Source organism: Coptis chinensis, unplaced genomic scaffold (genome assembly GCF_015680905.1).
Source record: "Coptis chinensis isolate HL-2020 unplaced genomic scaffold, ASM1568090v1 utg2326_pilon_pilon, whole genome shotgun sequence".
Lineage (NCBI taxonomy): Eukaryota > Viridiplantae > Streptophyta > Magnoliopsida > Ranunculales > Ranunculaceae > Coptis > Coptis chinensis.
The window spans coordinates 79,794-91,532 of NW_028238125.1; the positions used below are offsets into that span (position 1 = coordinate 79,794).

An 11,739-nucleotide genomic window follows, 5' to 3' on the forward strand; every position below is an offset into this window, starting at 1 on the left:
CAAAAAGAGGGGGCCTGGTAACTAGTGGTATGGCTCAAGGGAGGAGGATGGAGTGGTGACAAAGCGACGCTTACCCTCATGGATGTCAGCAACCAATCCTCCCGATAAGAAAATGAAAACCAAGGCTCTACCATCTCCGGTAAAACGTGGAGGAGGAACCAGGAGGAAAATGGTTACTAACAAATTTAGAAGATCCCCTCCTCCGGATGATGATCCTATAGGCAGTGAGGACGAACAAGAGGGTACAGATACCGATGATCTCACTGTTGACGACCTTATCGCCATTGCTCAAGAGGTAACTGAATTATGAATTCTTCTACCTCTTCCATTAATTATTCTTCTGATTATGATCATGTACTCAACTTTGCAACTTCGTATGCTAGTACAAATTCACAGTAGAAAGCACTTTCGAATTATTTCAGCAATGCCATATGCACCTTTCCTTTCCCATTTTGATCAATTTACCTTTCAGGATTTATGATCCAAGGATAAACTACTAGAGATTGAGATTTACCAATTAGAATACGAAAACGTGAACCTACTTGATCCATAATAACACAGCTTACGAGCCTGTACTACTGCCCCCCTTTAATGGTTCACACACACACTCCATATGACCTAGGACCTTACACAATAACTTCCTTTAGTGCTTGCATTTTGGGCCTCTCTGCCCTTAGCCGGTGGTATTCACCTCATGTTTAGACTATCCATAAACTGCACCTGGACACGTGGACTATGGGCATAAAGGATAATAAGAGGCCTGTGGTGGTGAGCAGGGTGGTTCTGTTGCATGATCTCTGGTTGTGTGTGTGATTTCCAACACCTTGGATGACAAGAGACCATAGTTTCTTCGTTTTACTACCTATTTCACTTTACGTATGTCATCTTTTAACTAGATTATTTCATCAAGAAATTGTTCTGGTTTCTCGATTCTGTGTGGCAGTTTTTATAGCCATACCTATCTCGTCTTGGGTAATATTACTTTAAAGAATACAGTACTTGTGCAGAACAAGATATCTATTTTACCTAGGTACTAGTTGAGCTTACATTTTACTTATCCTTAATCGTGGAGTCATGTGTTATCACTCCTTAAATGTATTCGCATAGATGGTGGCAATGTTTTGAACGATGCATAGTTTATATACGGTAACTTTGAGTTCGTAAGTAAATTTAGGTTCTCACCACTTACAGATGAAGGTGATGCATTGAACTTTCTAGTTTCTTATTATATTTTCTGAACGTATTTGAATGGAAGCACCAATGTAACTAATGTATTACATTGGGATTTTTGAACCAAGATTTTTCTTCTTTTTTGGAAGTAAATTGTGTTTACTTGTTCCCAAGAAACTACAGAGTTAATAGAATTTTGCGCTTCTTGAAGGCCTTCTATCACAAATAATTTAACTATACCCATTGCCTGTGGTTCCATCCAATTTAAAGAATTAAAGTCCTTAATGTATCTTTTTTTTGGAGCATAGTATATCTATGCAAAAAAGTCGCTCCATTTATATTAGAATATAACCCTTATCGACACAATGTTACATACTAAACACATGTTGGCACACTTTTATAGGTTTTGTAAATCGGTTTTGTAGGACTTCGCATTTTAACATATTGTATGACTGGGACATGACAGTAGCGTATGTGTACGTCTGTCACTCGCACTATCATAATTTATAATATTTCAATGTATAGTGAAAATCTGAAAGATGGTCAGGAGGATTTGTAGGTGTCTTCTGCCTTGGTAAAGTCTGTGGGGGTTGTAATGACGGAGTGTGGTTTAAACTTGCCAGCGCCAATGGCCACTTATTCCTGCCGCTTGAATATATAAATAGATATTAAAACCCAAAAAGTGAAAACTCGATATGAGGAAGAGGAGGGGGGAGGGGAGACAAGACAAGGTTGCTATGTTCTTATACTGTTTAACCCTATAAAGTGGTGCTAAAACTTATATACACTGTTAAGATGTCTTTCAATTATTCTTTTTGGTGAAGTTGAATAGGTTTTCTTACCATGGATACTTCTGATAATCTCTTGCATGGTAGTTCTCAAGTAAATTTGTGCAACCATGAGTTTTTGCATTCAGCATTTCCTCTGGTTTTATGTTGCTAGTATGTTTGCAGTATGTCAAAGCTGATGATGAAGAAGAATGTCCGAGGGGAGCAACAATAGAACCTGAATCAGGGAAAGGAATTGCAGCAACCTTGTTCTCTTGTAGAAATAAGACAGGAGGATCAACCTTGAGTAATGAGGTGTTACCAACGCATACTTCATTGGGATTCGTATCTACCTTATCTAACTTAGACCAGACTAAATTAATGGATCAGGAGAACTCCACAAGTGAAGACTTCATCCAGGGTTCTAGCAGAATGGGGGATCCTGCCGAAGATATGTTGGATCTACTTCTGGGACCCCTGCTAAAAAAACCTCAGATTGAACCGACAATGCATGAAGCTGTTTTAGATGAGATTCCCTTGGACAACAGGTTCCAAGAACGGCGTCAAAAGGAGGAGTTTGGTACCCAGGTGTTTCCATTAATGAAGAAGAAGAGCAGTCTTAAAGACAAAGTGGCCATGTTTCTAGATTGAATATTTCCATGAAGGCAGTCAAAGGGTCAAAGGCTCTTTACAGTGAAGCTACTTCTAGTATTCACTGTTTTGAACAAGAAAAAGAGTGAAATTCTAATTATTTACCTTGAGACTGTAAGGAGGAGGTCCGTTATGTTCACTGCAAACAATTTGGAGCATTCATACTAAGAGCATTCTTTTACAATGTACTAGAGTATGCGTCCTCAGTCCTCACTGTCTCTGATATTAGTTGTAACGTCGTGTTGCTCTTATTAAGTTACTCCTATGTAATGGGCGTTAATTGGATTCTTACTGAAATGTTATGGTTTGTTAAATGAGCATGGATGGAGTTATTTCAATTGCAGATGGCTAAGATCTGTTTGGTTTTGTGGTTTTGTGGTTATGACTTATGAGTACTGTTGGAGTAGGTATCTCAACATTCAATAGACATACGGTAGTAGTGTGGAAATGTAGAATAGAAGAAAGGAAAAAGTGAACAATAATTGATTTGATTGTTGTTGGGATTCGCAGTGAACACAAAAATAAAAAAACTAAAGTAACCCATCAATTATCTGGCTATGGGTTTTACGGGGGCCTGACTTAAAAGTGAGTGAACGAATTCTGATTTATTGATTGGTTCAAGAATATGTCCAACAACAACGACAGGAACATGAAAGTTGATCATGGAGTGACGGGAGATTCTTCTATTCCAGCATTGAATCTTCATCATTACCGGCACTCCATGTCGTTTCAATCCCCACCAGGAACGAGCAGCAAAGCTCCCATGATGATGGCGTCTGGACTCAATCCAGATGTTGAGTTGGCCGTTGAGTGGTCTCCCGATGAGCAGGCCGTTTTGGAGGATGGCCTTTTCAAGTACTATTATTTCCTTTCTTATTAATTAATTACCCGATTTTGTATGCTCCTTCCCCCTTCCCTCCTTACAAATAGTAATCCAAATCCATTCTTACTGTTGTTACTTCTTTTCAACACTACCTTTCCACAAGTGCAATATATAATTCTAGAAAATAAAATTTATTTTATATAACTTTATTATCAATCTATATCATTTTCATTAACCATAGGTACCTCCATCGAGCCATTGTTTATACCATGTTGAATACCCAAGCATCCGACGCTCCCTTTAGCTGGATTATATATGTTTACATTGGGAAGATAAACCATCGTACCACTTTCCATGAATAAAGAAAATCATTCATCCCAGTACTCCATTCCTCTCATCTCAACTCTCAACTCTCAACATGGTGCTGATTATGTTTTTTCGCTTTAAAGTTTTCTCCATATCTACTACCTTCCTACTTATACGACTTTTGAGTTACATTACCATTGGTTTACAACTTATTGTTGCCAAAAATAAACAAGAAACTGCCTAACTTTGCAATTAATCTATCCTCGCGCTATATTTGATTAATCTATTCCACTTGAGGTGTGCTGATTTTGTTGACTGTCCTATGGATTTCATAGATATGCTGATGAGCCAAATATCTTCAAGTATATCAAGATCTCAGCTGCACTACCAGAGAAGACTGTGCGTGATGTTGCTTTGAGGTGCCGGTGGATGACGGTGAGTTCTTTACTACTTTAGGTTGGGGAAACAAATATTATGTTGTTAGCGGAGGCGGTTTTAATGAATTAGACGTTTTGGAATTGTTTGATGTGTATCATTGTAAAATGATGGTTATCATATGTAAATGTGCTATAATATCTTGGATTAAACTTTCATCCAAAGTTTGGTTTGTGCATTTACATTTAACGTACAGGCATACTTCAAAAAGAGATACTGTGATGTTAGTATTCTCACGTGCTTTTATGCATCAGTAGGGCACATGGGCCTCTTACCTAGTTCATAGATTCTATCTGATACCTTTTTCAGAATTTGTCTGGTTATGATATTTTTCACAGAAGAAGGAAAATGGAAAGCGGAGGAAACCTGAAGAATTTTACACTGGAAAGAAGATGAAAGATAGGAAGGTAACTATCTCCAAACAATATTTTCACCTTTATCAGGATATAATATCACTCAAAAAGTCCAAAGCAATTAGAACATAGCAGACAAAGTTACTGAGGTAGAGACGTCCTGCAGAATGATATCAAGGCACTCAGGGGAAGTTCTAGTACTGCAAGTAAATGTGTGCCCAGTTTATCAAGGCAGGGCGAAAAACCAGAAAAAATTAAAATTAAAATTAAAAATAAAAGTGTGCAATGGTTGTGTTTAATGGATAATTCGGATGGTGTTCACTAGGTGCTTAGTTCTCCATGTTGAGGGAGACTGCCACATGATATATTATTTCAGCCTGCTTTATAGTTCATGTCTATTGCTGACTAAGACCTAGAGTGCAGCTTTATTTAGACTATAGATTACATAGAGCCAGCATAAATGGGCAAAGAACTCGATACTGACTAATGGAGTGTCCCCCTGCTACCCAATCATTTGGGGGAGATCTCTGCTTCAGAGAATGGCCTCGATTACCTTCTGCAATTGGTTAATCTGAGTTTTATATTCAATATGATGGAGGCTGTAAATACCTTTTCAAACCTTCTAATTTCGTTGGAAATTCCGTTGTTTTGTTCATCCCATCTAGTTCATGAGAAACAATATCCATTGTTCACAGAGGAGAGAGCGATAATAATATCCATGTTTCTTATCTAGTGAAAAATTGCAATTGCTATTACAATATAAATGGATATTTTCATTTCTTTTTTATATATGACTAGGAGTCTTTTGTTGTTCTTGAACATTTACGTTGTCTGAATGGCATGCATGGAGATGCATTCACCAATAATATTTGAGGATGCCCTTATGTTGTTTTATTTTTTATTCTTTTTTTAGCGTAAAGATTTGGCAAAATGACCACAAAATGAATTCCCTCTGGAAATATATGCATCTCCACTTCTTTTCTTTCTTTTTTATTTTTATTTAAAAAAATATATATATTTCCAATGAACATATATAATTCTTTCTTTCTTTCTTAGTGCTTTCAGCATCTTTTCTCTTAATACAATTCTGCTTGACTTCACTACAACGAACTGATGTTTTACGAAAATGTCTCAGGAAAAGCCAGAATCGTCCTCAAACTCAAGTGTAGCTCCAGACCCAGCCGCAAACATGGGCACTTATTCCCTTATGATGCACCATAGGGACCAAAATGATCAGATATCACTTGAAGGTTGGTTGGTCATCCCTTAATGCTAACAAATTTAGTTTTTTAGTAATTATCTTTATGATCACATTTTTTTCTTTTGGGTTCAGTGACTTCAGTCCTATATTCCTTTTACCTATTTTTTTTTTTTTTTTCTTGATCGGTAAGCATAATTTATTTATTAATATGAAACCAATCAAAGAAAGTAGGATGAGATGTCCTACTAGTACATCGACAAAGAAAACAAAGAAAGATAAAAACAAGAAATTTCTAAGCAAAGGTCCCTGATCAACACATCAAGGAATTCCATCTAAACATAAAATGGCTGAAAGGTATATCCCTCATCTCGCCATGCACCTTGGACCAAAAGAATAAAAGGCCTTTGATAAACATCATGACCTCCTCCATAATCTTCACCTTTCCTTCGAAATCCTTGCAATTCCTTTCCAACCAAATTCCCCACAAAATGGCAAAGGGGATCATGCTCCAAATATGTCTTCCATTTTCTGTCTGTGAACTCTTGAATCCCATGAGGCAAGTAGCACTTTCAACGAACCTAGGCAAACCCACTTAAACTGACCTGCACATGCAGCTGCTCCAAATTCCCAAAAGAAAAGACATCATAAAAGGTTATGATTCACAGACTCGCCCTCATTTAAACAGAGTGGGCAGAAATCAATAAGAATTTCCTTAACACATCTCTTTCTAAGGAAAGGTGAAATCACGATTTAAAGATGCACACCACACGAAGAAAGCAATTTTTGAAGTTACTTTGGAACACCAAATAATTGTGCTTGGAAAATTAAGGATAGGTCCCCCCAGTCTAGATCTAGGAGGGGGAATTACTGACCGCAACCAAAAATAAAAAGATTTGGTAGAAAGTATCCCTTGTCGTCACAAGACCAAAGTCTTCCATCTTTGTCCGATCTTGCAAGAGGAATATCATCCAGTGATTGCGTGAGGGAGGCCACACTCACTATGTCCCTGTTCAAGAGTGCAACATGAATTTCCAAGTCCCAAGCACAGTTTCCATTCTCCTCCTATATAATTAAGTTAATTGGGTGATTCTTAAGATTAGATGTGGCATATAATCGATGAAAAACACGGAAAAGAGGTCTCTCACCCAACCACACATCCTCTGAGAACCAGATCCTCTCACCCCAGGACCACTAATCCACCCCATATGATTCTCACCAAACCTAAAAGTATTCCCTTCCTCCAAAGGCTCTCTCTCTCTCCTCCCCGAACCTCCATAACCGTTTACGTAACAAAGCAAGGTTGAACTCGTGTAAACTCCAGACACCCAAACCACCTGCCTGCTTGGCCAAACAGAGCTTATTCCATCCAACCAGATGGAATCTATGTTTTTCCTCAGTCATCTAAAGAAAGTTCCTAATAATCACTTCCAACCTATATGCAACACTCGAAGGCATATGAAAAGGAGACATGTAGTAAACAAGCATTGCTAGAGAGAGTGCTCTTGATTAAAATAACCTGGTCGCTTTTGGAGAGGAAGCATCATTTCCAACCAGCAATCTTCTTGCTAAAGCTCTCCACCACCGGGTCCCAAATAGCTTTATATCTATAGCCCGCTCCTATAAATTTTACATCATGATATAACCCAGAAAATCCCAATTCACATGGTCATAAGCTTTACTTAAGTTTATTTTGCTCAAAATCCCTGATACTCCTCTTTTTCTTCGATCATCAATTGCTTCATAGGCAATCAAAACCCCATCTAAAATGATATGACCAAACACGAAAGCCCCCTTCTCCTGGGCTATCACTCTAGAGAGCACCCTCTTAAATTGCATCAAGAGGACCTTAGAGATAATCTTGTAAGCACTACTAATGAGGCTAATAGGATGCAGATCATTTATGTCCTCCATACGATGTCTTTTAGGGATGAGTTTGACAAAGGTACTATTTTTAAACTGTGAGCCAAAAAAACTCGTTTCACAAAAGTCTTCAACCATTGCCATAAAATCCAATCTCACCACATCCCAAACTTATCAGGTCTCGGCAATTTATTGGTTTTCAAAACAGATATAGCCTCCCATTCCTCCTCAATACGTGTCCCAAGGTCCTCCCTCTCCTCCTCCAAATTGCAATCCATATAAAGATTATCAACGTTGGGTCTTGCAAAATTATTATTTGTACAGGAATTCTCTTAAACGGACATGTCCGTTGACGGACATGTTCTTCGAAAGCAACGGACATGTTCTTCGAAAGCTTATATAGTGTCTTCCAAAGCTTATATAGTGTCGTCTGTTAAACAAGTTAATAAGCCATAAATTAAAAAGTTTTGGACGACACTGTATAAGCTTTCCAAGACACTATATAAGGTTCCCAAGAACATGTCCATTTAAGAGAAGGCCTGGTCTTTGTATACAATTTAGAGTAATACCCCGCCATCTTCTCCCTAAGATTCTCCTCACTACAATCCTCAACACCATCAATGTGTAATTTATCAAGATAATTCTCTCTATGCCTAGTCTTGGCACATTGGCGAAAAATTTGGTATTTGATTGACCCTCTTTAAGCCACTGAACACCTGATTTTTGTCTCCAAGAAATCTCCTCCAAAAAAACCATATTCTCAAAATTCGCCTTTACCAAATTATTTCCTGATTTTGTTTTTGTTTTAGCTGCTATTCATAGAATTATTGAGTCTTGTGGCCTTTGCATGTGCCTTTTCTTTTCTTTTCATAACTTTTTTTTGGCTTATGAGATAAGGCCTTGTGAGAGCTTATGTAACTTTCTTTGAACAACTTTTCCTTTGGTCAATGGTCATTTGCAGGGTGTTTACAACATTGAAATGATTCCCCAAATGTACTATCGCGTTATCTGCAATATTCTGTGAAACATCACGGTAGATTCCAATGTTAGCATGGCGAGATATGTTGATATGCCACACCAATCTTGTGCCCATAATTGTCAGAATTTCCAAATTTCACAATTGTCATAATTAGCATTGTGTATACAATTTAAACAAAACTACTACCAACTTCTAATTCGATTTATTCTTAATTACTAAATAAAATAAACACAAAAATAGAAGTTAGAGCATTGACCTTGATGGCTTGAGGGCTTTGAGGCTATGGTCCCGTCTTCAGCGTTAGGTGCTCACTAGGATGTGCCGCATCAGTTTCACCCTTATCATCTTATCATGTCTTGTTTAAGGGGCCAACTTCTATCACCCCTCTCGATATCACACTCTATGGTGGGGGCCCTTGGCTGTGCCGCTGTACCTGCCAGGGTTACCATGATTGTGTAAAAGTTCATGTACTCCCACTATGCTTTGACTTGCTGCTACCTTTGTTCAGTCGGAAGTTGTACTTAATAATTTCAGACCTTTGAGTCTTGTTGCAGAGAGGAAGAGGAATGTTCATGTGTAGGACTTGGAGTGAGGTTGGTGCTCGTATCTAGTTTGAATTGGGAGGTCTGACCTTGATGTGGATGGATCAAACCTCGGTTTGATATCTTGGTTATGTATATGTACTTGTTGCCCCGCATGCTGTATGGTGTTTGCAATTTGGTATGTATGGTGTCTGAGAGGATAATCTCCTCTCCTTTTGTATTTAAATATATTTTGTCTAGTAAAAATTTGAGGTTGTTTTCACGGGTGGGTGGGCATCCCATTCAGAAAAGAAAATATAGTAGATAACTTTTCATGAAGGTAGACACGCTTTATATCACTCTGGAAATTTAGCTATTTGTTGAGCTTATGTGAGTTTGATAATACCAGGAGCCGGTGGCACAACAAGGCATCTTCTGGATGAGAATGCTCAAGTTTTCAGCCACATCACAGCTAACCTTTCAACATATAAGGTGACTAGCTCAAGTTAATTTTTGGTGCCAGAGATATCTGTTTTCTTTGATTTTTAAATGTGTTGATTCAAACCACCTAACCTCTTTGACCACTGTAATCTTACACCTAATTTAAACCGTTGGGGCATGTTTCAGTGAAAAGTATTGTTAGCATGCCCGGCTTGTGGACTTATACCTATTATAACCCTAGATACTTGCCTTGTAGCTAAGTGTGATTGTTCATATGTATGACTGAGGATTTAAAGACTCTACTTTATTTTCTTGTACGGTCACTTTTGTAATTGGACTCACATGTTTTGCAAATGACTGGTTGTGGAGAGGATGATCTTTTCAGGTGGCCATAGTTCTCTTGTTGATTTGTGGTCCATGTTTCTCTTAACGAAAAGTGGCTTACATGTAAAGTTATTGTGGATAACCCATTTTTCTCATTAAAACAATCCCTATTTAGATATAGTTAATGAGATTTTCAATTATAAGTCAGCACCACGTGTCTGAAGATGTCGATGTGTAGGGACTGCAACATTAAAGCTGAAAGACAATGTTTACATCACCACTAGTGGGCAATAGGCAGGGTGGGTTACTTACACTGGAGAAAGAGAGAATTTAATGCTTGTGGGGGGTGGGAGAAGACTTACATTAAATGGTGTTGCCGATTGATGTAGGTGCCAACTAGCAAAGTTGGTAAAACCTTTGGGTGATGATACCAGAGGTCTGGGGTTCAAACCCCGCGGCATCAATGAGATACTGAACTCGTTTAAAAACAGGCTTGCCAATAATAAAAAAAAGTGTTACCGATAGATTTGTTTTTACCATCAATCTGTCTATCTTTCGTAATTTTTAGATTGTACAAGTCTTATTTGATGTTGTTGTGGTTTTGTGCAGATACAGGAAAATATTGATTTGTTTTCTCGTACCTGGAACAATATTTTAGCTATAATAAACGAGTATGTGGGTTGCTTGTCATTTCTTCGCTTTGCCAAACTAATTTCTGATGCATATTTGGTTTTGAGGCTCTAAGCTAGACTAAAACTCTCTTTATATGCAGCATGAGAGCAATGCCTGGAATAATGAGCCAGATGCCACCATTGCCTGTGTCAATCAACGAGGAACTTGCTAATATTGTTCTACCTAACACACCTCGGGTAATATTTTTGTAGATCCTGTAGGAATGCCCCCCACACACACACACACTATTTTACTAGAAAACAACATAGTAAAAGTCAAAAGTTGTAAACTGTTTCAGGGGTCTCATTCTGTTTTTTGGATTTTTAAGAAAAGAACAATTACATATTGTAGAACTTTTGTTTTCAAAGATGGTTTTGCATAACTTCCATTTCTGGTTTTTTTTTTTTTTTTTTTCCCCGGCTAGCTTAGATTTTCCCTTTCTTTATTTTTGGTTTTTTGGGACTGGGAATGCATGGGTAATGTCACCTGGGCAGGGTATAATGTAATAGCTTTGCTGTTACTGACTTTTATTTATCCAAAAAAAATATAGTAAAACTTCGATTTCTTGTATAGTACAAGAAATTTTCATTAAGTTTATGAGGAAGTATGTGCCATACTGCCATGTAAGCTGGTATCTGGAATGATTAGGTTTAAGGTCTATTTGATTATTTGATTTAATTCTAACTAAAAGCCAGACTCAATAAAGATCTAGTGGAGGCTACACTAATTTGTAGATGAGTTCTTGTGTGGGTAGTTGGCCTCATTCTGTTTTCCAACATCTGCTTGCATGGTTTATTGTTTGATGAAGGTTGGGTTACGGTTTTATTTTTATTTGTCTTGTATCTTTTAGAAACTTAGCTTTTAGGCAAGTGGTATCGTATCAACAGGGGCACATTTGTAAATGAGCATGAAGTTCGAGAGAGAAGACAAAACTGGCTGACGTATACCATTGAAAGGGAGCTTTAGTTATGTATGCATTAGATTATATGTAGCATGATATGTGGTATAGTGGGGTAAAGAAGCGTCTTAGGGAGGTTCTGTAACTGATTCCAACTTTCAGGTGTGTAGGGTAAAATATGGTGAATCTAATGAGATGCTTAAAGCGTCTTGGCTTTTGTGGCGATCATGTAGATAGAAGTGTAAAGTGAAAATGGAATGTTCCATTGCAGCTAGTCATGTTATAGGACGCAAGTGAACCTTTGTTTGGGTGTTCCTACTCTTGTTGTGTCGTTTTTA

At 37.8% G+C, this 11,739-nt stretch overlaps 1 protein-coding gene across 1 annotated transcript; it reads left to right on the forward strand.

The window, feature by feature from the left end:
* Nucleotides 1-74: 74 nt before the first annotated feature.
* On the forward strand, nt 75-11,675 carry LOC147473567 (uncharacterized). The gene is made up of 10 exons (XM_086587288.1): nt 75-295; nt 2,124-2,582; nt 3,196-3,443; nt 4,053-4,152; nt 4,491-4,559; nt 5,641-5,755; nt 9,476-9,558; nt 10,441-10,502; nt 10,604-10,700; nt 11,564-11,675. The coding sequence occupies exons 1-10, from the start codon at nt 83-85 to the stop codon at nt 11,636-11,638; spliced, it is 1,521 nt and encodes a 506-aa protein (XP_086443414.1). The 5' UTR covers nt 75-82; the 3' UTR covers nt 11,639-11,675.
* The last annotated feature ends 64 nt before the right edge of the window (nt 11,676-11,739 follow it).